Source organism: Convolutriloba macropyga, chromosome 3, assembly GCF_964194025.1.
Source record: "Convolutriloba macropyga chromosome 3, txConMacr16.3, whole genome shotgun sequence".
NCBI lineage: Eukaryota > Metazoa > Xenacoelomorpha > Acoela > Convolutidae > Convolutriloba > Convolutriloba macropyga.
Genome location: NC_134470.1, coordinates 13,761,828 through 13,786,442, shown reverse-complemented (window position 1 = coordinate 13,786,442; position 24,615 = coordinate 13,761,828). Strand labels below are relative to the sequence as shown.

The following is a 24,615-nucleotide window of genomic DNA, read 5'->3' as shown; positions in this document are numbered from 1 at the left end:
GCAATAGTTATTCTTAGGCATAGACCTCTTTTTGGTCTTTCTATCCCATTAACAATTTTGTGGACTTTTTTATGTCACAGAGCTTGATTCAGATGAAGCCATGAATTGTTGACGCAGAGAAAAGAAACAGGAAAAATCAATCACTTCTCCGTTAAATCCAAACAGCACCCCAAAATTATACAAAACCCGCTCTAAAAAATTGAGTCACTGAGGGGTCGCTCGTTTGTCGTAAATTACCGACTGTGGTTTGAGGATTATCAATAATACGTGCGCACAATGTTAAACGGGTGGTGGTGGTAGTAGTGACGATGGGGGAGTGGGGGTGAACGGAAAAGATCTTAGACAAAATGTAGATGTTTTGCAGGACAATATTGACCAAAATTAAAGTTTTTTGAAATTATTCTTTATTATGTCAGTTTTTTAGTTATTCTCATTGGCCTGGTGATGTTTGCCGCAAATGAAGTAGCCAGGAGTGGAACAGTCTTGTGTGACCACTTTGTTGTGATGGGCGGAACCGACTATGAATGCAGCACAGTTGCCAGCTGGGTTTGGCTCCCCAATGTCCCAAAGCTCGTCTAGTTTCTGAGAAATGTTGTAGGTTGTGCTGTCGTGAAATTGCCAGTCATTCAAGGCTTCGCTTGTGCGGCTAAGGCCAAGAAACGTTACCTAAAAATGAAGATCATTAGAAAGTGCGTTATTATTCCTTAGCGTTATGAGATCATTTTTTCGCATTATTCTTCATTTAATGCATTAAAAGCTTAAGAAATGGTTGCGCGCATTTGAGTCCTTATTTTTTGCAATTTATATCTTTGAAGTTGCTTTTTCAAAGATAACAAACACAAATTGTATCCTGTAAGGACCAAGACGTTAAAATGTACTCTAGTTTAATACTCAAACTAGTTTAACACCAAAAAGTGCTGACTCAAAAAACAGGAATCAAATAATTATTGTTTTTATTTTACAATTTTTTGTTTGTTCTGTTCTGGACAACAAGTTACTAATTCAATTGTTTTTAATTTGGATACATTTTTACTACATTGAATCCGGAGGAACACCGTATAACTCTTATACTCTTAATTTTCAATTACTACTGAATATTAATTTACCTGTCACATTGCGTTGACTTTTCGGCCCTCAATAGGCTTTTTATTATTAAGAAAAAAAACTTACAATGTTGTTCATGTGACGATCATCTGCCAATTTATTCCTGCAATGTACATTTTTACAAGATGAACAGTTGCCTTGCAAAACTCTTGTAAGACGAATGCTTATCTTTTAGGAATCTTGTATTATTACCAACTTGTATTACGAATTACCAACTTGTATTATTCTGTCTGAACATTTTGTAGGACGATTAATCCTCTTTTAAAATTCTGATAGAATCTTACAAGATCTTGCAAGATAACAATCCCCAGTTTACTCCAACACGGACTACTACCTTTGTTGAGAAATTACAAATATTCAGAACTAAAATATAAAAAATAAATTATTAAAGTTTTTGAAAATTACTAAATTCAGGTTCTTTTCTTTAGATCAAAGAGCCGCAATGAACTTTTTTCAATTTAAGCGATGGTTATCTCAGCATTTAATTTTGAACCTCATCTAAATAAATTGTTCTTGTCTTTTTTCGACTTCGTTGTTGGACACTGACTCCACCCATTTCAGGCGGTTGAGTTGAGTAACTGATTTTTATATACCGATAGGATTTAGTAAAACCTAACATTAGCGTAGTGAAGTCTAAAAGCTTACACACAAAGATTTGAAAAGTTGCAAAAGACAATAAAGCGAAAAGAAATTTTTCTTAAGAATTTAACAATTGTTCATCAGTTTTTTCACTTTCAGAAACTGGCAACACGTTAAGAACTTCATTTTTCAATTAACACAAAGTTGCAATGACAACAGACCGAAAAAATAGACAGAAAAATCACAAAATTTGTCTCAAATATACTGGATCTTTCCTCAGTTTCGCATGCAATCAGATCAGGAAGCGAGCAAATTTCCTCATTGATTTATATTAGCTGTGTCATAAGGAATGGACTTTTCATCAGAACATCCATTACAGTATTTTAGTTCAACTTCATTTGATCATCCCATTTCAAGGGCAGATGCTTCCATTTAGTTCCTCAAATGCTTTCACTCAAACCTTCATACTTAATTTAGTTAATTTTGATGTCTGTTCAAGTTTCAGACAAGAAACTGTCTATTCATGCATGTAAAAAAATTTCAAGTACTTCCTTACGTGTGATTAACCAGTGATCTTGTGTAACTTCCTTTTAATTTTAATTTTGTCATAATCTTGCTTCATTCCTCCCATTTGCACTGCTGCAACTCAGTTTGCAATTAACCTTTAGTCAATCGCTCTTCAAATTAGATAGCTCAACTTAAGCTCAGCCATCCGCATTGCGAATACTAGATTCGTAACTGAAAATTCAAATAATAGAAACTAAACAGGCAAACGGGGCGCAACTGCCTTCGCAAGTTCAACCAAGACGCATTCGCTACTAAATTGAGTTGTCAGAAAGTAATTGAGTAAAACATGGCGCAGTCAGCAGCTGACTCTAGAAAGATTCCTCTCATATTGATGTCTTCTGGGAGAAACCGACCACCACAACCCTACTTTCTTGGGACAAGTGGATACAACAATGGAAGTTAGCATTGTTGGCGAAAGAAGGGATCCAACTAGAAACTTTGACAAATGGACCACCTTGAGCAGTAACGTATCCAACAGAACCAACATATGAACAACCCGTTGAGAACCACACACAGGCAACCGAGAGAGACCGAAAAGTCCGCAATCAGCAATTAAAGGTAAATTGGCAAAATCGATGAAAAAAGATAGAACAGATTGGTATTTTATGTGGGGACAAACCCTGGGAAATTTAAGAACAAAAAACCGTATCACTACTCTACCTGTGCATCGGAACAGAAAGTCGTCACATTTTTAAGATCAATTACCCTCGTTTCCAAACCGAGAAACAACCATTCAAGGATTTTTGGCAAGCGATGGATGATTCATTCACCAAATACGGATTATTACTTACAATTGTTTCGTTTTCTTTTCTTCCGAACAACAAAACTGTGAGGCGGTAGAGAGCTTTTATGGACGTTTAATTGAACTAGCATAAAACTGTAGCCTGGGAGACGAGTAAACTACGCTAATTAGAGATGCATTAATACTCAATATGCAAGATCGTGATACCCAAAGAGAATTGTTGAAAGAAACTGTCTCATCAAAGAAAGATCTCAAGGTGGCAATACACATGAAAATGGGGGTGCAAAAGCAGCAGAAAATAAGTCAAAACACGAACACTACTGCGCAATCGGTTAATGCTATTAACAATTTTCAAACACGCAATTGCAACGCGAATTACCAACAGTCTCGTAATGATTTCATTCGCTACTCACCCGTCACCCCGAACTACCAGTATACTAGCATTTTCACTAACTGTGGACAACGCTGGAGTCATAACCACCGTCAAACTTGCCCTGCAAATGGAAAAAAGTTTAATGACTGTGTAATTAGCGGACATTTTGCAAGGAAGTGTAGAAGGCCGAAAAAGTCACAGACTCAGACATTTAAACCTCCTCAAACGAGTGTGATTCAGATTGATACAACTGTTGAAAGAAGTGATGATGAAAAATCTGTCAGCTACTTTACAAGCTACCAACAACCCTATGATCAAATCTACGAATATAATTACGAAAGTGATTCAGGTGAATATGTAGCAGCAATTTCCTGTGACTCAGCAAATCAACATGAACCTCTCAATGCACAAATTAAGTTTGGAAGTGTCCAGGCAAACACAGTGATTGATTCAGGTAGTATAGTCAGTCTCATCACAAAGACTCTAGCAATAAGAATCCTTGAAACTTCACTATCTGCAAAATAGACCACTACAAAGCTGGACAAAGATTTGGAATTTATTTCTAATGCACCGATCAAAGTACTTGGGAAACTCACAACCAAGTTGACATACAAAGATTGGACATGCAGAGATGCTGCTCTAACTGTTGTAGAGGATGGACATAAATTGATCATCGGAAGAGTTCTCTTCAACAGCCTGGGTCTAGCAGTGGTTCAACAACAAGCAAAAAGTGGTAAATGTTTTTAGCATATTGATAAATCTACATGTAAAATTAGGGAGACAATCGCGTCGCAATTTCCATATCTATTTTCAAAAATTGGACTCTCAAAGACTCATGTCGCGAAATCAAAGTTTTATCAAAAGTTTCGCAGCAAAGCATCAAAATGTTCGACGCGTCCCAATTAATTTACAACCTAGAGTCATAGTTGAATCAGATAGATTACAGAAAGAAGGACATATTGAAAAATTATCAAGTTGTTCAAATGAAAACTTCATATCTCCGATACTAGTCACAGTAAAGAAAGATCAATCTATAAAACTAGCACTTGACTCGAAGTTTTAAAAAAATCAATCCACAAAAATAAATATCAAATGCCTAACATCGAAATTCTAATTGATTCAATTTCACAACAATTTACAAATACTCAAAACGGCCAACAAGCATGCTTTTCAACAATGGACCTTAAAAATGCTTATAGTCAGATACAATTGCATAAAGAAACTGCAAAACACTGCAATTTTAACATAATTTGTGGAGAATCAACAGAAATTTATAGATTAAAAATTGGATTCTACGGTCTCACAGACATGCCAGCAGAATTTCAAAAAGCTATGGATTATACACTTGTAAGTTTTCAAAACACAAAACATTGATGACATTATCATTGTTAGCACAGGATCTGAATCCGATCACCTTAGTTATGTCAACAAATGTCACAAAAAATTTGACGAAGATTCTTTAAGAAGTAATCTTCAGAAATGCCAGTTGGCAAAAACAGATATTGAAAGGCTTGGGTACAAATTTGCTCAAACCGGTATATCACCACTTTAAAAAAAACTATATTAGCAATACCACCACCATCGACATTAAAACGCTAAAGATCCTTTCTTGGGTTATTACACTATATTAGTAAATTCATACCAATTTTAGCCCATTTTTGTCGCCCCCTTAGACCACTTCTTGAAAAATCTGCTAAATTTTTCTGGATTTAGGAACACACTAAACATTTCAAGATAAAATTGCTGCAAGTACTGAAAATAGCCACCACAAACCTAAACTAGATGTTCGTGGTAAATGCGATGCGTCTCAATCTTGATTGAGAGCTGCACTTGAACAGAATACTCCTGGCGGATGGAAACCCATAGCATTCGCGTCGCGATTTCTAAATCCAACAGAAGAGCGCTACAGTGTTAAATAATTGCAGCTATTAGGAGTCGTTTGGTCAGTCGATTACTTCAAATACTATCTGTACGGAGAGGATTTCACAGTAATAACAGATCATCGTGTATTAGTATCAATACTAAAAGAACGTAGATCAAATCAATCCTTTAATAGCTGCCTTTCTGGTTGGATCGACTGTTTACTTCCCCTTTACTTTCACAATCCAACATATGCCTGGAGCAAAAAGGGGCCTTGTAGATTATATATCTAGAAATTCTTTTACCAAAGCTAAAAAATTTTCCGCATGTGACAAATATTTCGTAGTAGAAACAATATCTAAAGTTCGGAACTCATTTAAACAATTAATTCGAAATAAAATGCACACTGTACAGAAATTCAATAGAATATTAAAGTTACATTTACCCTCATATCCTGCAAATCGGTTAATCGCGCCGCAAATACCTACTATAATACAAAAAAATTCACAAATTCGCATTAAGCCAGTTGCAATACAATCGTCACACTCTAACACATTATTACCAGTTGCGTCGCAATTGACACCTAAAAATGAAATTATTAACCCTCATCTAAAAATGTCAATCGCACTGTGAATGCCTTCCCAAAACTTAAAGCCACAATTTACACTGAATATTCTACCATTGCATAAAATACATTTCATTAACAAGTTTGCTACAAATGCGCTGCAAAAATCAGACAATAAAGAATGTGAACAACCCGAACAATTAGACCCAATAAAGCCCATATTTGACTCCAACTCAAGTAATCAACACAAATTCTTCAAATTCAGCGCAAAACTACAAATTCATGAGTATGAATACAACCAACCCCAAAATATTTCTCAGATTTCATCCGTCAAATAATCATTCGATAAACTCCATCTCCAAGATGCCACAAACTAGAGCAGACAAATCTTCACCAACGAAGGCCCGAGTCAACTTCTCAGACAACTCACCTTCCAATACAACACCTGCAACCAATACATCATCAAACAAAGAGACGACTTCATCTACCAGTGCCGTGGATACAGCAGAAGATTTGAGATTTAGAGATACCCATCATCGAATATTCAGCAAGAAATTGTTGGTAGTTCTAACTGGAAATGAAAGAAGTGCACGGTTGTGTCATCCTAAATGATGAGGGCAGACTACAAGAGATTAGCCCCTACATCTATTCAAACTGGCGGGACTTAAGCGTCAAACATGGCTGTGAATAGACGAAAAGATTGCAATTCCTAAAACAATCAAAGACGCTGTGCTAGAGGACATTCAATGCACGCATCCTGGAAGCTTTGCAATGTTGTCCATAGCACGGAAGATTTGGTGGCAATATATCCACCGAGATATATCGGCAAAAGCAAGCGAGTGCAAAGCCTGAACGGAAATTGGTAAGATTTTAAAACCAGTGATTCCGCACAGCAAATGGTCACCTTTACCAAAATGTATTGAATCGAAAGACAAAATCCAAAGAAATTTTGGTGGACCTATTATTAAAGAAAAGGGCATAGAACAATATTGCACTACAAGCGAAGATCGATACTAAAAAAACCCTACAGCATAAATAGTAAATAACGCTTCTAACCCAAATGTTATTAAATTCCTTAATAAGTATATTTGCAATGAGAAAATACCAAGAGCAATTAGATTAGATCAAGCTAGATGCTTTACAGGAAAATAAATTTGAAAAAAAATTTGTACTGGAAAACATTTTACACCAATATATGCACGTGCAAATGACCACAGAGCAATAGATTTAGTAGAACATCTTATTCAAACTATTAAGCGTCAATTATCATGTATGAAAGCATACCTAAATAAAAAAAATTAATGTTGAACATTCAATACATGTAATTATACAACGATTAAGAATATCTATAAAAAACAATTGAAATTAAAGCATTTGAAGCACATTTCGATAGACGATGTAACACACCAATTTCAAATATCACCACAAATTCAAGCAATATAAATTTAAATTGTAAAAAGTAATAAAACATTATTTAGATGAATATACCATCCCGGGCAAGTCATACCTCACAGACACGCAATGGGCGGGTACAGACATGTGTTCGGACGCTGAAGTCGGAAAGGTGATAAGTGCATCAAACACACGGGCCCATGAAGAGCAGGGAAAAAATGAAAAACGTTGAATCGCGCCTCATGTGGTCAGAATTATCTCAAGACCGATAACACGGTGCGAACGAAGCGTGCAAGTGAAGATAGCACGCAAGATACATGCAACACAGAGACAGAAAAAGGATTTAGTTGGGCTATACAAAGTCATTGCTTCAAGGAACACGGTTGGAAAAATTGGCCCCACAACAAGCGTCTTAAAGGAACCAAACAGGCCGGCGGTTCGCTTACGGAATTCAGATATCGCAAAATTCGGAACCCGAAACGAAAGAAATACTGAATTGGGGCAGTATATTGAGAGGCGACCCAAAAAAGTACTGGAGATAACACTTGACCAAAAGATTTTAAATCACAGGAAGGATTTACTTAGGAAAAATTTGGGCAGAAAAAAGATGAAACGCAACAAAGACTAACGGACGACATTAGTGTTATTTCTTCCGGACGCTCTTGCATATCCGCTTCCAGCAGTGTTGCCCGTGGCTTAAGAATGCAAATCCCAAAACGCAACCCCAAACTCGACGACGCATTCGTAAATAGACCAGACTTGACACAAATGTTGCGTTCTGGTCCACCAGTACCAATTGCCGCGCCACCTACGCAACCTGATACAGCTGGACCATCTGCGATACAATCAACCCAATTGACTAAATAACTGACATCCATATTGCGTAAAGAAGAACGTACAATTACAGTAAGCGATACATCAGATTCGGATATTGCGTCTGTTAGAAAGAGAAAACGCCAGCTCATAACGCAGAAATCCTCAAAATTACCATCAATAGAAGAAAACATCCAAAACACAGAAGGATGTTCTGCTGAGATACCAATATCAGATACAAATTTCATCGAGGAAGTGTCTCCACGAAATCCAAACAAAAGATGGTCTGTCGACCCAAACCCCAATTTGCCTTGCGAGATGACGCTGTTAGAGGCGGAGGAACGTTCAGATTCGGAATAAACTCTTAAAACGCTTTAAACTTTATATCTTACTCTACTATTTTATATCTTACTAATTATATAACCGGTGAATAAGTGTTAATTTTCTGATTTTATTTATTAAATTTTTATTTTCACCAATAGGGATAAATGTCATACGGAATGGATATTATCATCAGAAAATTCATTGCCGTATTTTAGTTCAACTTCCTTTGATCATCCCATATCAAGGGCAGATGCTTCCATTTAGTTCTTCATATGCTTTCATTCAGTTCTTCATAATTAATTTAGTTAATTTTGATGTGGGTCAGGTTCCAGACAGGAAACTGTCTGTTCATGCATCTAAACAAATTTCAAGTACTTCTTTATGTGTGATTACCCTGTGAACTAGTGTAACTTCCTTTAATCTTAATTTAGATTGTTTGTCAATCGCTCTTCAAGTTAGATAGCTCAACTTAAACTGAGCCATTCGCATCGCGAATACTAGATTCGTAACTGAGAATTCAAATAAAAGAAAGTAATCAGGCAAACGCGGCGCAATTGGCTTCGCAAGCTCAAGCAAGACGCATTCGCTACTCAATTGACTTGTCAGAAAGTAATTGAATACAACAAGCTGCTAACATTTTAGTTGATGATAGTATTTCTAATCAAAATAGGAGAAAGGTTTTTGTTCTGAATAAGCTTGACAATCAGGTAATTTCCATGAAGAAAATCAGGAGATCCCTGCTTATTTATATCTGTTAGCCACGATTACCAAAAAATGACAAAAAAAAATCTTTGCATTGATCAACTCAGTTTTGCAAGAGCTGTCCAATGATATCATTTTTGTGTCTGTCCTCAAAATATACCAATCGATCAGCAGTGACTCCACGACAAAAGCCAATATGGTTTAAAGTTCCTCAGCTCCTAATAAATTTGAGATCTAGAATACTGTATAAGGAGATAGTTTAGTGATAAACTGTCGTCAGTTACTTTCCTTCGAAGTTTAATAAATTAATATATATGGAACATTGTTGGTTGAATTTGTTATTTTTGTGAAAAGCTAGCAACAAATTAAACACAAAAATACATATTCAACCGCCTTTTTTTCTCTGCATATTTACTTATGCATTTACATTACCGATGTATATATTGTGTGTATCTGGTTAAGTCAGTGAGAGGGTCTAGCCCTCCTCAAATTCAGCGCAGTGGTTTGAAATGTTCCATAGAATTTCGATGAGACTTTAACAGAGTTATGTAACCGTGCTAGAAACACACACTTTGAAAGCTTCAAAATCTGTTAATTTTCAATAATATTATTTGATTTTGGAATGTGACACTGCAGAGATCTGACATTTCAAAACTTGCATGGAATTTTTTAAGGGGTATATCCACTGGAAGATCATTACGTTGCGTCTAGAAATTAAATAAATGGCTGCAAACAAAACTGCAAGTAGGGCATCTAGAAAAGGGAGTAAAACTTTTTAAAAATGAAAAATCAAAATAGGGTATGTGAAATTTTAGAAAGATGCCAAACAGACAGCGCTATTTCTTACCGAGTTTTTTCATTACGATTAAAAAAAGTTGGAGGAATATACCTTTTTTATATTTTTATAGTATTTTTTAAATCTTAGATATTGGACTTTTGATCGCATTTATGGCATTCTGCTCTATGCACGTGTGGCTTTAACCACGTCTTCTTTTTTATGCTTCATTAATAAATTCAAACACGCGTTTTTTGGGGACGGTAATTAAGATGATGTCCTTTAACGGGGGGTACCCGATACCATTAAACTGTTCGTGGGGCTGATCTGCTTGTCAGCGAAACGATGAAGTTTTTTTACCGGGTTATTTTGAGCAGGATCAAAAGGAGCCATTGATTTGAGGACAGCCATCTCTAGAGCGTCTCTGGGAAACGCGAGATGAGAGTTGTTCAGTGCCTCACAAGCATCTGCAGCCTCTGCGTAAGTCATTTTGACTCTGGACACGTGAATACACATATTGTGTGCTGAAAGCATAAATTTAAAAACGTTAAAAACTGGTTTTCAACATATGCCTCAAGCATAAAAATAATTTTTAATTGAAATATTAAAAAATGGCATAAAAATTCCCCAGAATTTGAATGTTCGAAGGGTGTACATGGAGACGTTTTATCTACCAACTAAAATTCAGCTTACATAACCTTGCTTTGCCAAACGTAGATGTTACATAAATGCATTGTTTGTAATCGTTAATCTGTCATAAATTCAGCGCACTCATGCGTAGATCTTGCAAATTTTCATCGTTTCTTTGCGCTGACTTTAAATAATTTTAGAGTTTCCAAGAGCATACCTTACTTAAGTTTAGCGTTTCAAAGCCTTATACTTATTTATTTTGTGCGTTGCCAAGCGTACCTTACAAAAACTAGCTATTCCAAAGGTAGATCTTACATAAACTACATAAACTAAGCAATTCAAATCATGAAAATTACATAATTTATCGTCTTTATGCGTAGATATATAAACGTAGCACTTCTGAGTCTGAGCGTTGATTTTACAAATTTTAAGGGATCCAAGCTTATATCTTACAATTTTAGCGTAGGTTCTATTTAAAAATCTCCTTATCTTAAAAACAGCTTTTCCAAAAGCGGACCTAGCAAAAATTTAGCGTTTCTATGCGTTCCCTGTACAATAATTAGAGTCTTCTAAGCCAAGATCTTACAAAGTTTTAGCGTTTGGATGCGTAGATCTAAGCTTTGATGCTTATTAATTTTAGTCTTTAGGCCTCAATCTCATAAAATTGTTTCCAAGCACTGATCTTACATATTTTAAATGTTTACAAGAGTGGATCTTTTATATAGATAGAGATTCTAAGCAAACTTTTTTTGAAATAATTTTAGAAGTTCTAAACAATGATGTTACATCTTTCCATCATTTCCATGCATCGTTTGACGTTTTTTGCTGCAATCTCATGTTATAGCTTTAAACCTTTTCTAAATCCTACATAAATTTTGCGATTCTATTTGTCAAAAATTAATCATTTGAGCGCTTAACTTATGTGTTGATTTTGCCAAAAACAGAATTGTATTTAAGTTAGCGTTGCATAAAGCGAATTTTTGGTTTCCAGAACTTGCCTTGATGTCAATTCATGCCTCTCATAATCCTATCAGAGCCTTAAAAAAGTTTTTTTTCGTTTCTAATTTTGAAGTATTATTTCTATGGTTCTGAGTGTGATCTGAATCGGCCTATCTGATCCTTATGTAACATAAATGTTCAAAATTGTACCTAAAAAAGTTTCCAGTAATTTAAAAGTTAAAAAGATGTGAGTCCTTTTTAGCATTGAGATCCAAGTCTCATAAAAAATTGTCGGTGAAGTCAACAGTCGGCCCTGGAGGATGAAAAAAAATTGAGAAAAATGTTGAGTTTAAGTTGTGTGAGAAGCAGGTTGTTTCCAGTTTTCAGTCTGCAACTTATTTCCTCTTTGATCTTCTTTGATTTAATTTTTATAAAAGTTCTGCGTGCCTGATTTCATTTGCGCTGATTTGAAAAAGTTAAGGTTTTCTTAGCGTTTATCTGGCAAAACTTACCGCTAAAATTTTGCAGTAATCTTAGTTTTAGTATCATTCTACATAATTTATAAATATAATGTTCACATAAGTACGCTCTCTTAACCAGAAAAACATAACTGGATCTTGACAGCGTCCAAGTGGCTAAGAAGGCAGCTGGGACAATTTGAAGTTTTTGTCCTCTCCTCTATGGCAACCAACTAATTTTTAAATAAAAATTGCGGCAATTCAACGGAATCAACGGACTGACCACCATTTAGGTACCAGATGCCCGAGTCCGATCTATAAAGATTACAGTTCTATGGGAACTTAAGCAACAGCTGCAAAGTAATAGAAGAGGCGACAAGCAAGCAGGAAGTCTAAGAGTTATAATTCTGTAAATGAAAGCTTGAAAATGCTGAATTCATGAATGATCCACGTCTAGAGATGCTAGCTTTATGCCAATTGTACGGTCGGAAACGCTAAAACTTTGTAGTATCTAAAGTTAGAAACGCTATACTCATGTAAGGTCGACGTTTATAATTGCTAAATTTATGTAAATTATACGCTTGGAACAATTTTTGTGTGATTTAAAGGTTAGAAACGCTTATTTCATGTTTTATCTGTCTTCTACATTCTATGTTTGTACAAGATATACTACTGGATCTACGCACAATTTACATCATCAGATCGAAACGTAAAAAAAATTGAAATCGTTGACTGCAAACACTGAATTTTAAGATAAGCGGTAACTAGCCTTGAGAACATGTGAGAAAATTTTTGTTGATTTTCCAACTTTTCAACGCTAGTTACCGTTTTTGTTATATAATTGCGCCAAGTAACCAGCCATATTTGCCTCTAGAATTGACAGAGGCTGGAAACAAATGAAAATTGAGTTTCAGATGTATTTTTTGCTTTTAGTATTTTAGTATCTTCTGGAAAGGTCAATGAAAATCTTTTTTTTAAAAAAAATGAAAACCGTAAAGAATAGCTTGTGTGGTAAAGTATAGAGGTAAATTACAGTTTAGTCAAATTAAAGTTTGGTAAATTATAGCTTTCTTTGTACGATTGTAAACTGCTCCATGGTTCACCTTTCGTGTTCCAAGACTACTAAATTTTACCATTTGTGAGATCAGCACCATCTAGTGCCCCCACCAAATAACCAGTTTTGGTCGAGAACTTAATTTGTTGTGAACATCGTATGAATAACCTTTTTTATACAAAACTGCTCAATTAAATTCTGAACTTCAGGATCCAAAGGATCTTTAACTAAACATGTCACAAGCGTCACTTCAGAACTCTATAAACAGTCTAAAACTGGCATTTTTATTCATAAAGTGATGGAGAAAATCTTTCATGCTGGTCAAAATACGTAAAATTTTTTAAATATTTTATTCTATAATTAACGATGAAAATCGAAAATAAAAATGATTTTCATTGTTAAAATTCAGATACGGCTATTGGTGCGTCTATGTTGCAGAATTTTTCTCGACCGTCAGTACTTGTTGCGTTAATGTTGCGCGTTCAAAAAAATTCCTTGCCTGTGTATGTTTGAACGCGCCATACCCCCTGTGTGCGTTCAAAAATGGTCTGCGTCATAGACTAGGACAAATGAAAACCTCGACCTGGGCTATGATTTGTATAGTTATGTAAGTGTATGTAATGTTATATTTATAAAGTGTGTACCTGAGTTGATCATAGTGTCTCCACAGTCTGCATGTGGTCTCTCCAGTCTGCGCAGCCTTCTGTCCAGTTTCTGCAGGAAATGCACCTCCCCACTCACAACGTCCGCCACTAAACATGACATATTAACTGCTTTAACCCATCCAGATTTAGGTGCGCGACCCTAGACTGCTCTGATCAGACCATTTGGGTCGCACATTGGTGGCGTGGTGTGACCCAAAATACATGGTCTGGGAAACGCTTGAGTTGCACGATGGCCTGGACAAAGTTCGCCACCTGGCCTGACCAGAGGGCAAAGTCTGGGAAATGGTCTGGACAATATTCGTACTACGGTCTGATCAGAAGGCAAATTTGGACTATAGTCTGATCATAGGTCGCATGAAAGTCTGAAAAATGGTCTCACTACGGACTGATCAGAGGGCAAAGTCGCACTATAGTCTGATCATCGGTCGCACGAAAGTCTGAAAAATGGTCGCATACGGTCTGATCAGAGACCAAAGTCTGGAGATAAGTTGCCGCAAAATCTAACCCCAGACAATAACTGACCATAATTATTTGACTGCAGTTTTTTATCACTGTTTTTGATTACTCAAAAAAAGTTGCAGGCACTTCAAAATAACTTTCTGTTTATATTTTTATCAGATAGTTTTGTCCTATCCTTAACAAGATATACTAAATTGTTGAATTTTAAGTTGAGTAGTTTGTAGGTTTGAATTGAACAATTCAAACAAATAACAACGGATTATAACATGTATTCAGGAATGGTCTGATCAGAGGGAGTGTTGGTCGCACTAAAGTCGCACAAATTTTTGGGTCGCACCAGAGTCGCACAAAATATTTGGGTCGCACGATAGTCTGATCAGAGGTCTTTTGGGTCGCACTATGGCCGCACAATTTCTTGGGTCGCACTACGGTCTGATCAGAGGGCTTTGGGTCGCAGGATGATCTGATAAGAGGGCACGGTCTGAAAATTGGTCTGATCAGAGCGGTCTAGGGTTGCGCACCTAAACCTGGGCGTCAATCAGTAGATTTTAATGTGAAAAAAATAAGAGTCTTTGCCTTCATACCCCCCAACGAAATTATAGCCCCCATCGCTATCCCATTATGCTATGTTTACCATGATTAAATGATTTTTTGTTATATGACCACGAAGCTGGGGGGGGGGGTGGTAATGGGAATGGAAAAACCGACAGTAGCGTTAGATTTTCTTATTAATCTCATTTATCATTTATATAGTAATAACGTACTTTAATTGTTAAAAAATTAATTTTTCGTTGGAAACTGCCCATTTCTGAAAATTATTTTTACCACCATTTTAGAAAATCTTTATAGTATTTACGGGAAAAGCCAGTTAGCTTCGTCAGTTTTCCAAAACCAAAGGTGAAACCTGTACAGTTTACCGAAAAAGCCCCGGAATTTACAAGGCACATATTTCTAATGATCGAGACTTGATGACGCTAAACAAATTTCACATTTGATTCAATCTATATACTACTGCCTACGAAAAACGACAAAACTACCAATTAGATTTCCTCAAAAAACACTATCTGTGTCAATTATAACGGTTATCTTGCATGAGCGTGCAAGGTTCGTGCCAATAACGCGGTTATCGCTCAAGACCATACTAAAATTGGTTATCGGGTGGGAACCCACAGAAATTTGGTTCTCTTGTACAATAGCTACCAGCTGACCCTCTTATGTTTAGCCTTTTGGACAATAACAATCCTGTTGAGACGATAATTAACTTGAAAAGAATTGGACAAAATTTTATACATTGGAATCATTTTTTTTTCGTCAAACCCATGTAAGGCTTCACGGTGGCGGTCCTGTGTAACGTGTGTACTATGTATATACCGAGCTAGCATCCACTTGAAAATTTCATTATACTGGAAAAAAGCTGTTCACTTGTTGGTTAATAAACTAACGGGAGCAGTGTTTTTCGACATTCCTGATAAAACTTTCTTAATTTTATTATGCTAAATCTTTTTTCTATTGAGTTTTTCTTGCTCGATATCCCATGCCATGTCAAGTTTAATATTTTTGAAAATCTTGCCAAGATCTTGTTCCTGACAAACATTCAAAGAACTTGCATTTTTGTACAGATAAAATCTTGCTATGAGGCATAGCAGGATCTTCGCAAAATTATCCATGATTAAGTAGGTTTCCTATCAAGGCTGTAAATTTTCATTTCTTTTGGAACCTTCAAAAACAGGAAACATACAATTTGATATTGCAAGTTGACTGAAATTGCTAAAACGTGTATACAAGGCCACATAAAGCTGAATTACAGGCAGTTATTCCCAAATTACCGCTGGCAGAGTTCAAGTTTATGGTGTAGCTCTAAAAGGAAATGAAATGATAAAGCCAGCAATATATGGTGAACAACCAATTAATCAAAATGATGCACAGGTGATGCTCGGTGAGAGAAAACATGAAAAGACTTGAAAAGAGCGTTCGATACTGTTGATCAAAAAATTTTGAATCAAAAATTGGAAGAGTACGGCTTCCGAGGTGTTTTCATAGATTTCTATAAAGAAATTATTTCACTGAGAGGCAGCAACACACAGAGACCAACTTTGATTGATCAAATAAAAAAATGTGGTGTACTGCAGGGTCCAGTCTCGGGCCCGCTACTGTTCCTGATATATATCAATGATCTTGAAAATTACCTCAGATCAAAAGAAACTGTTCAATTTGCTGATGATAAAACAATTTTTACGTGCTCAACAAACAAAAAAGAAATTTTTGTTGATGGTATTAAATCTATTGAATGGTTTAGTTCCAACAGTGACTGTAAATTCGGACAAATGTAACCTGGTGTGTTTTGGAAAAAACTGTCGCCCAAAACCTTTCTTTGGTAACAGATCGATTATGGAAACCAACCAAGGTAAGAACCCAGGTCTCATTCTAGATCAAAATATGATATTTAAGCAGCACGACAAATAAATAAATAAATTTTTTACGGTTTTGCGGTGCTGTGTACCAAATTAGAAATTTTTTTGCAGAATCAACTCATTTCCGTCTATAATGCGCTTGCAAACTCTGTAATTGTGTATGTGTTATCAGTATATGGCAAGACATCTTAAAACACTTTACACGAGATTTTGATGTGTCAAAGAAGAATAAAAAAGCTTTTCTTTTACTGTGACAAACCGATTCGGTGTCATTTTTCATGCAAGATTACGGATTACAGAATATTAACCGTTTTTGAGCTTTTCATGAAAAAAATGTTCATCAAACCTTTTAAACAAGTGTCAAATAAATCCGTTAACAAGCTACTGCCTTTACACTGTCTGGAAAACAGGCGGCTAACTTGCAGCTCTAAACTCAAGCTTCTTTCTAGTATTCCATTTACGTCAAATTGGATGAAAAAATCACATAAACGGCAAATTAGTGTTTCACATAATGTTTGTTGCCCAAACAAGCTTTTGCAGTTAAAACTAAGAGAGTTGCGCGATTAAGATTTCTACAGTTTGGTTAAGCATTGCACTTCATCGTTAATTGCGACATTGAAAGTCTTTTTTTTTAACTTAGCTTCACATTTCTCGTTTAATATAGCTTAATTCTTCTTTATGAGGTCTTGCTGGGTTACCACTTGATGAGATGTACTTCTCTTTGGTATTCCGTCCACGTTCTTTCTATCGGATTTTTGGATTGACTGTTGCTGCATAATTTCAATTCAAATAAAAACGTGTTCTTCTGTGTCAGTTCTAGTTGTGGGTTTAAAAAACTAATTAAGTAATGATTTCCTCAATAAAGTGAGGTGCCGAAGTAGAACATGCTACACAAGCTCAACTCTTCTTGCGATTTATACAAAAAGCGTCTCGATTCATTTGTCACCTAATTAATACCATTGTATGCATATAGCAGATATTTTGGGCCATATAGCACATATATCCATTTGATGGGTTATAGACATAAAAGTTTTCAATTAGGGGGATTTTCCCCCTTTTAAAAACAATATCAATCGTCACTAGAAAATGACGACCAGAGAACCACAAATAAACAAAACAGCCGCCGTAAACGCGTTCACTCCTCTTACCCTCATCCTCCAAATCATTGTTCTGCCTCAAGGCGGCCACGGCAATTGAGAATATGATGAGCATGGCCAGTGCATTGATTATGATCCAGAGCAGGACCAGGTACCAGAAGTATTTAGCCACAACGGGAGGCAATCTGTTCAGCAATGAGTCACCACCGCCTGGATCACGTCACAAGAAGGCATTTGAGGAAATAAAGAGTTTTACAAAATTTAGAAATACTTGGAAACGAGCTGGGAAAGGTCATAGAATAAAGGATTTTTTAAAGTTTCACTTAATCTATGAGAAATACATAAATACCGCATTATTTTTATCAGCGAATATTTTAGCCTATTTTCTGAATAAAACATCATCATTTTCCAACTAAACATGAATATTTCTTCTCAAAACTTGACAACAGCGACAGAACCCTTCCGAGTTGCTTCTATCCAGTTGCAATGAGGTTTGAGGAACTTTTAAAGTTTTTTGTCAAATTTTTTCGCCTATTGATAGAATTGCTCTGGCCCGAAGCAGCGCCTTGAGGATTAAAGTTTGTTCGGCTCCTTTAAAACAAATATTTGTCCAGGCTAGTCGCACTAGTCGCCCATTCTGTTCATTATAACCAATGGGTATGCCATTATGCCCACTGCCATTTTACACAACCTGCCATTTTACCCAATGACTTTTTACCCAATGCCAACTTACCCAAATTACGTTATTGTTAATATTATCAGAACAATTATTTAGCTGACTATATAATTAAATGGACCGTGGGACTTGATATGAAATTATTACAACCGAACATGGGACTATATTGTCTACATAAACATTTTAGACATCCTTGTAATAGCGACCGCTAAACTGTAATCGGATAATTGAACGAAAAGATCAAAGAGCATTGGGTAAGTTGGTATTGGGTAAAATGGCATTGGGTATAATGGCATGGGCTAAAATGGAATTGGGTAAATTGTCATGTAACCGTTCAAGACCAAATTCCTTCTGGCCTATACATATCTAGGTTCGCAGACCTCATTTTGGGAGAAAGTACATCTATGCACTGTTCTGTGTTTTTATGATTATTGTAAAAATCCTTAAATGGCTAGGGCTAGAAATGAAAATTTAGAAACGCTTCCGCTCAAGCTACCTGAATATAACATAGCTCAACAACAGTCGTTTTTAAAAGAAATTTTCAAAATTTAGCCATGAGTCGTCGTCAGTTTTTTTAACCAATTTAACTCATCTAGAAATTTTTTATTCGTGTTTCGTTTTTATTCGTGTTTTGTTGAAAAAGGTATTTTTTTCGATGTATTTTTGCAAAAAAACATATTTTTGAGGATTCGTATAAAAATAAGCAAAATTTTGCAAACAGGCAATACAAATTATTTGTACTGAAATTATATTAAGTACAGTTGCTGTCATCAGAAAATTGTTTTTTTTTCTCAAATTCCTTCCCCAAATTTCCGTATAGTCCGTTATTGGCGGACACTCCGCCATCTCCACTTTCGCCCACCTGACGGCTCTGCCTAGTGGGTATGTCAAAGGTCACTTCTGCTTCTGACGTCATAATTGGTCACGGACGTCGTGGAAAGTTTTCCTTTACTTGTTTATCCGTTAGAAAGATTTTATAACGCTTTCTTATTAAGAGTTAATTTCGTCAGGCAATCAGAATACGTGAATAAATTGTAACGACGAATTAACAAATTTTAAAAAAGAACCAATCGAGCAAAAAATAATGCCACAAAGCTAAAAAAAATAATTTAATTTAACGTGAATTCACGCAAATTCGTCGCAATTTTCCCTCAAAGTAACCCGGAATTATAAAAGCAAAATCGGCAGGTTAATTAGGCGGTTAGCAAAATGAGGTGCTGGTAATTTTTCGAAGTAATTACAATGTAAACTGCCTGATAAAACTGTGTGAAATTGTTCTGTGCTTTATCTGAGCTAACTCCGATTAATTTTGAACCAAACCAATCTACCGCACAAAAATGCTGCTGTAAGCTGTACCAAAATATCTACCACAATTTAATTTGTCTTAAAGATGGTATTGAAAACGTAATAGACAAAAACGTGCTTTAGCAATGCTACGTGTGTTTTATACATGCGTTTTTGTTAAATTTTGAAGCTTTTTTTATTGTACATTAGAGTATCTATGCACGCTATTGAAAAAGTAAACGCGTTTGGTTAGAAGGCTCTAAAAATAATCAAAGCTGTTATTTATGTTTAACTTGGTCTTGTTTACTGTATAACAATGTTAGATTGTAAACTAAGATTTATACCATTATGAGTTAACAATGCAATCACGGTAATTGAACTGTAAAAAATTAAATGACATGTTGAAAGGCTGATTACTTTAATATGGCTATTTTTATCTTCCGAATTTAAAAAAAAATGGTCAACCAAAAGCTTATCAAAAAACGGGAGTGAAGAAACGAATAACTTAACATCTAACGTTAAATTCAGACAAAAAAAAAACAATTGATTTTTGTTAATAATATGCATAGTTCACATCATAACTTCATAATCTCCGTTAAGATAATATATGACCATATCATATTTTTGCTAGCGAATACCGAGATTATAACATTAATATAAAGAAAAAGAATAAACAGATAGGCAATGAAGCAAATTGTTTGTTTATTTCAAAGCAGACGTCAAAGCTGAAAAAAAGTGATACAAGTTCAGCTACCAATATCTTTGTTACACTTTGAAAATAGTCATAAAATAGGCCGCTACTTTTTTTTCTGTTTATATCTCCACTGTATGGATATTGTTTGCATAGACAAAACTCAAAAAACAGCTTTCAAAGAAACTGCTTTTTCCTAACTGCTTTTCCTACTTTTTGTAACAATTGGCAAAGAAAGATATTCAAGGTTAAACGTTCCATCTGCCGTCCGAAGAACCATTAAAGTTTGTTGTTCCGACCCCACTCGTGGGGGGAGAAACTATATACTCAAATGGGTGTTTTTGTTCAGACAATTTTGCCGATCGATACCCGGGTCGAGGTTTTATTAAAAAAATTAAAGATTAGCGGTGAATAGCGGTGAAAAAAACAAGGCGGCTCGGTAAAGTGCGATTGCACATAAGGTTCCGACCCCGCTCATCCACAATTTTGGCACAATTGTCTACCAAATGAGGAACAGATAGAAAAAATTCTAGTATTTTTCAAAAAAAAAACACTGATGTATGAACGAAAAGATGGCCTCCAAAGCAAATAACTCAGTGGAGTAAAAAACGATGCATTAGATTGATGAGATATGCCGATATTAAGAAAGCGATTGAAGACGAACGGCAAAATCAAACAACAACAACAAACATTAATTACATCAAAAAGTCATGTCCGTTTTAAAAAACAAAACTTAATAACAAAGTCAAAAGAGCGTCAGATGAAACTAAAAAATAAACAAAATAACTTGTATTTCAACAGAAAAAAAATTGTCATTCACCAGTTGATAATAAAGCTTGGTAACAATTAGACAAAAAAGAACAGAAATTTAAAGTTAGAAAATTCGCTGAGTTTTTTTTAAAAAAAAAAACAATTAATTTCAAAGTAATGAAAACCATAAGGAATCGACTAAATATCCCATAGGTTTACAATTACCAATGCTTCTATAGAAGGGAATTAGGAACTCTTGGTATTCAAATTTTATGCAGTTTCAAAATGAACAACAAATAGACAACAAACTAAACAAACTAAAAATCAATTAAAATTTGCCAGAAAATGCTTTGGAAACCGTAAAGCCATTGTACTGAAGTGTGCTACACTCAGTAACACTATTTGATAATCTTAGTGCTATTTTGAGAACTTACGTTATAGTGCGTGAAGCACAAACTTGATTTGGACAAAGTCCATTTTTACCTGTGAACAAATTACTAAGTAGTTTTGAATAAGCTACTATTTTAAGATCACTAACTAAAACTGAGAATACTATGACGTGATATTATCACGCCACACAGATAACACCAAGTTAACCTTGGTAACTCTGTCGACACTCGTTATCTCTATCCAATAGGATACTAGAGAACCACGTGTCCGCAAGTATAAAAGGAGCTTGCACGCTCAACTACCAACACTTTTTGGTCCCTGATAACTTCTGATTTAAAATCATACTCCCGTATTGCTCCCTTGCTCAATCTCAGCTTACTTGAGATATTTTTCTAACTTAGAATATTTTGTGACTTGTTCTTAACTAAGAACTCTCTAAGTCATAAAATATTAACTTAGCACAAATTTGGAAATCAGGTAAGTTTAACTTAACTTCTCTAAGTTATAATTTAACATCTCTTAAACTCTATCTAAGTTACAAGTTAACTTAGAATATTTCAACCTGTGCTAACTTGTACTATCTCAGTCTTAACAACTTTAATTATTCTATCCCTTCATGCTCGGTTCATAATTGATGCTGTTTAACATAACTTATTAATTCATATTTGCATTTAACTTTCTCTAATACTTAACTATATACCAAGAGTAGAACTAGGGGTTGAACTCTCAAGTTATACATGTGGTCCCGCGATTAACCCCGTCGTTTAAGTATCTAATGTACGGACCAGCAGTATAAATGGTGGTCCCAGAGAGGCGACTTCAATTTAACTTGTTCAATTAATACAGAGAGGCGACTTCAATTTAACTTGTTCAATTAATATAGAGAGGCAACTTTAATTTAACTTGTTCATTTAATATAGAAAAGGCATTCTCAATTTAACTTGTTCATTTAAACTATCAGAGAAGCCTGCCTAAATTTAACTTGTTCACTTATTGTAGAAAAGCCATTAAATTAACCTGTGTAAGTTAACTAGTCAAAGGGCTTCTCACTAAAATCCTTTTTTGATTTTGATTTAAACTATTCCTCTGTTCTGAATAATTCTAATACAATAACTTCAGTCCTTTAAACAATGGCCAGTCCTGGTGGTAGTACTCCTCCACCTGCCGTTACTCCCCCACCCGAAACTCCCATAACACATCCAAATCTTTCACTTGTATCTTTTTCAGGCAATGATCCTAATCAGGATGCCACTTCTTTTTGGAACTCTGTAGAAAACAAAATACTCTTTTCACTAGGAACTAGGCCTACGGCACCCGCTGCACAAACTAGCTATGATAAAAGGCAACAATCCTTATTCGGCTCACTTTTAACTGATACAGCATTAGAATGGTTTGAAAGTGAAGTAACAAATACTACAGATTGGATTACTTTAAAAGATGAATTTATAAAAAGATTCACAGACGGTAGAGACCAGTTTAGATTTAGACTTGAGGTTGAGAATACATTTAGGCAAGAAGGAGAATTAATAAAGAACTATCTACATAGAATAAAGAGTGGAGTTGATGAAGGTTGGCCAGAAAAGATACCATCAAGTATTGCAGGAGATGACAATATAAGGAAAGAGAAAGAAATCCAACAAAGACAACGAAGTCAGAAATACATAGATTTTGCTATAAGAGGACTAAGACCACAAGGTTTAAAACGCAAAGCGCACGAGAAACTTATTGAGAATCCTTCAATAACTTGGACACAATTTGTTGATCACTTAGTCGTAAAAGACTTAACATTTTCTGTAACAACAGAGTCTAGCGGAGCTACTGGAATAGATAAACTTAAAACACTCGAGAGCAAAATTAACGATTTAACCAGTCTTTTCAAAAGCAACGAAGTGAATGCTATAGATACTTCTAGGCCAAGAGACCCTAATATAAAAGGTAGACCTAACAGTACTAGATTCTGTGATTATTGCAGAAGCAATGGTCATTCCATCTCTAGATGCACAAAGAAACAGATAGATGATAGCGTTAACAAATTGAGAAAGGAACTTGTTGAACCAAGAAGGCCAAATATAACATTCTCTAATGATTATAGAAAGAATAACCGAGGCAATACAAGATTCAATGGTCCTAGAAACCAAGGCTATCAACCAAGAGGTGGCTACTCAAACTATAATCCTAGGTTCAACAAGCCTAACTATCAACAACAAAACACATCTTTTACCAATTATGGTAATAGATTCACACAACCATACGAACAAACCTTCCCTCAGCAAAACACATATAGAAATAATGAACCAAATCTTGAACAACAATCACCATCATCACAACAACAGCAACAGCCACAACAAAGTGCTAGCTTCTATACACCAAGTAGAAATAACAATCTACAACAAAGACAATCAAAACCCAACAATATTCAGCAACAACCAAATCAAATAAGTTTCGTTGAAGGCAACGATGACTACGTAAATGCTATAACGGACTTCTTTCCTTTAAACTTTTGAAGTCTCCGAACGCTACTAAAGAAAGTAGTACTAAGTCAAGAATTTATCTCAACTTATATCACTTTGCCACCGGAGACATTAAAAATAATAGTGGTTTAGAAGTGGAATTCATGATTGACCCAGGATCAACCTGCACTATTATCAATCATCCTACATACCTTGCACTAGTAAACCTTGGACAAAATTTGCATTTACAAAATACAAATTGTGATTCAAAGACATATACTGGTTCATCAATCAGAATTCTTGGCTACACAACTATTCAATCTAGCTTCGAAACTGACGGTAAATATACAGTCCCCCATAAAGTATTCGTTACTAAAGAACAGAGACAGAACATAATAGGTATTGATTTTTGTCATTTGTTTTTAAAAGCACTTCACTTCGATATCCCCGCAGTAGAATTAAAAACTGAGAGAAACCTAATTTGCTACGGCTCATTCAACAATGAGAAAGATTACCCATACATAACTGAGATGACTGCTTTAAACATAGCTCAACCAATCTTTCTACAACAGAAAAGTACACAATTACACAAGCAAAAGCACCCCAGTCAAGCCTTATTTCCACCAGGAACATATTTCATGCCCCATATTAACGTTGCAAAAACTGACCTAGTCTTTGTGAACACACTTTGTCCACAACCTGAAGAATTTTTGCCCATATTTATGGAGAATCAAAAGAATCACCCAATACAGATAAATAGAGGAATAATAGGTTATGCTATGTGTGATATAACTGACAAACCTATACAAAGATACAATATCAAAAATTGTGCCGAATTTACAAGTACAATACTAAACGAAAGTGA

General features: G+C 35.4%; 1 protein-coding gene across 1 annotated transcript; it reads right to left on the bottom strand.

Annotated features, from left to right (window-relative positions):
• Positions 1-205: 205 nt before the first annotated feature.
• LOC142336878 (uncharacterized) lies at positions 206-19,577 on the bottom strand. Its single transcript, XM_075385841.1, has 5 exons — positions 18,991-19,577; positions 17,561-17,720; positions 13,522-13,629; positions 10,157-10,320; positions 206-666 (listed from the first exon to the last, which is right to left on the bottom strand). Exons 1-5 carry the CDS (start codon positions 19,099-19,101, stop codon positions 421-423), a joined length of 789 nt encoding a protein of 262 aa, XP_075241956.1. The 5' UTR covers positions 19,102-19,577; the 3' UTR covers positions 206-420.
• Between the last annotated feature and the right edge of the window lie 5,038 nt (positions 19,578-24,615).

Bases quoted from the DNA above. Each gene is read 5' to 3' on its own strand.
- LOC142336878 (XM_075385841.1), bottom strand. From the start codon at position 19,101: ATGACGTCAGAAGCAGAAGTGACCTTTGACATACCCACTAGGCAGAGC. The intron at 17,721-18,990 runs GGGAAGGAATTT...TGACGTGATCCA, and splicing joins ACGGACTATACGGAAATTTG to GGCGGTGGTGACTCATTGCT. The intron at 667-10,156 runs GTAAAAAAACTT...CTTCATTTTTAG, and splicing joins ATCCTGCTCAAAATAACCCG to GTAACGTTTCTTGGCCTTAG.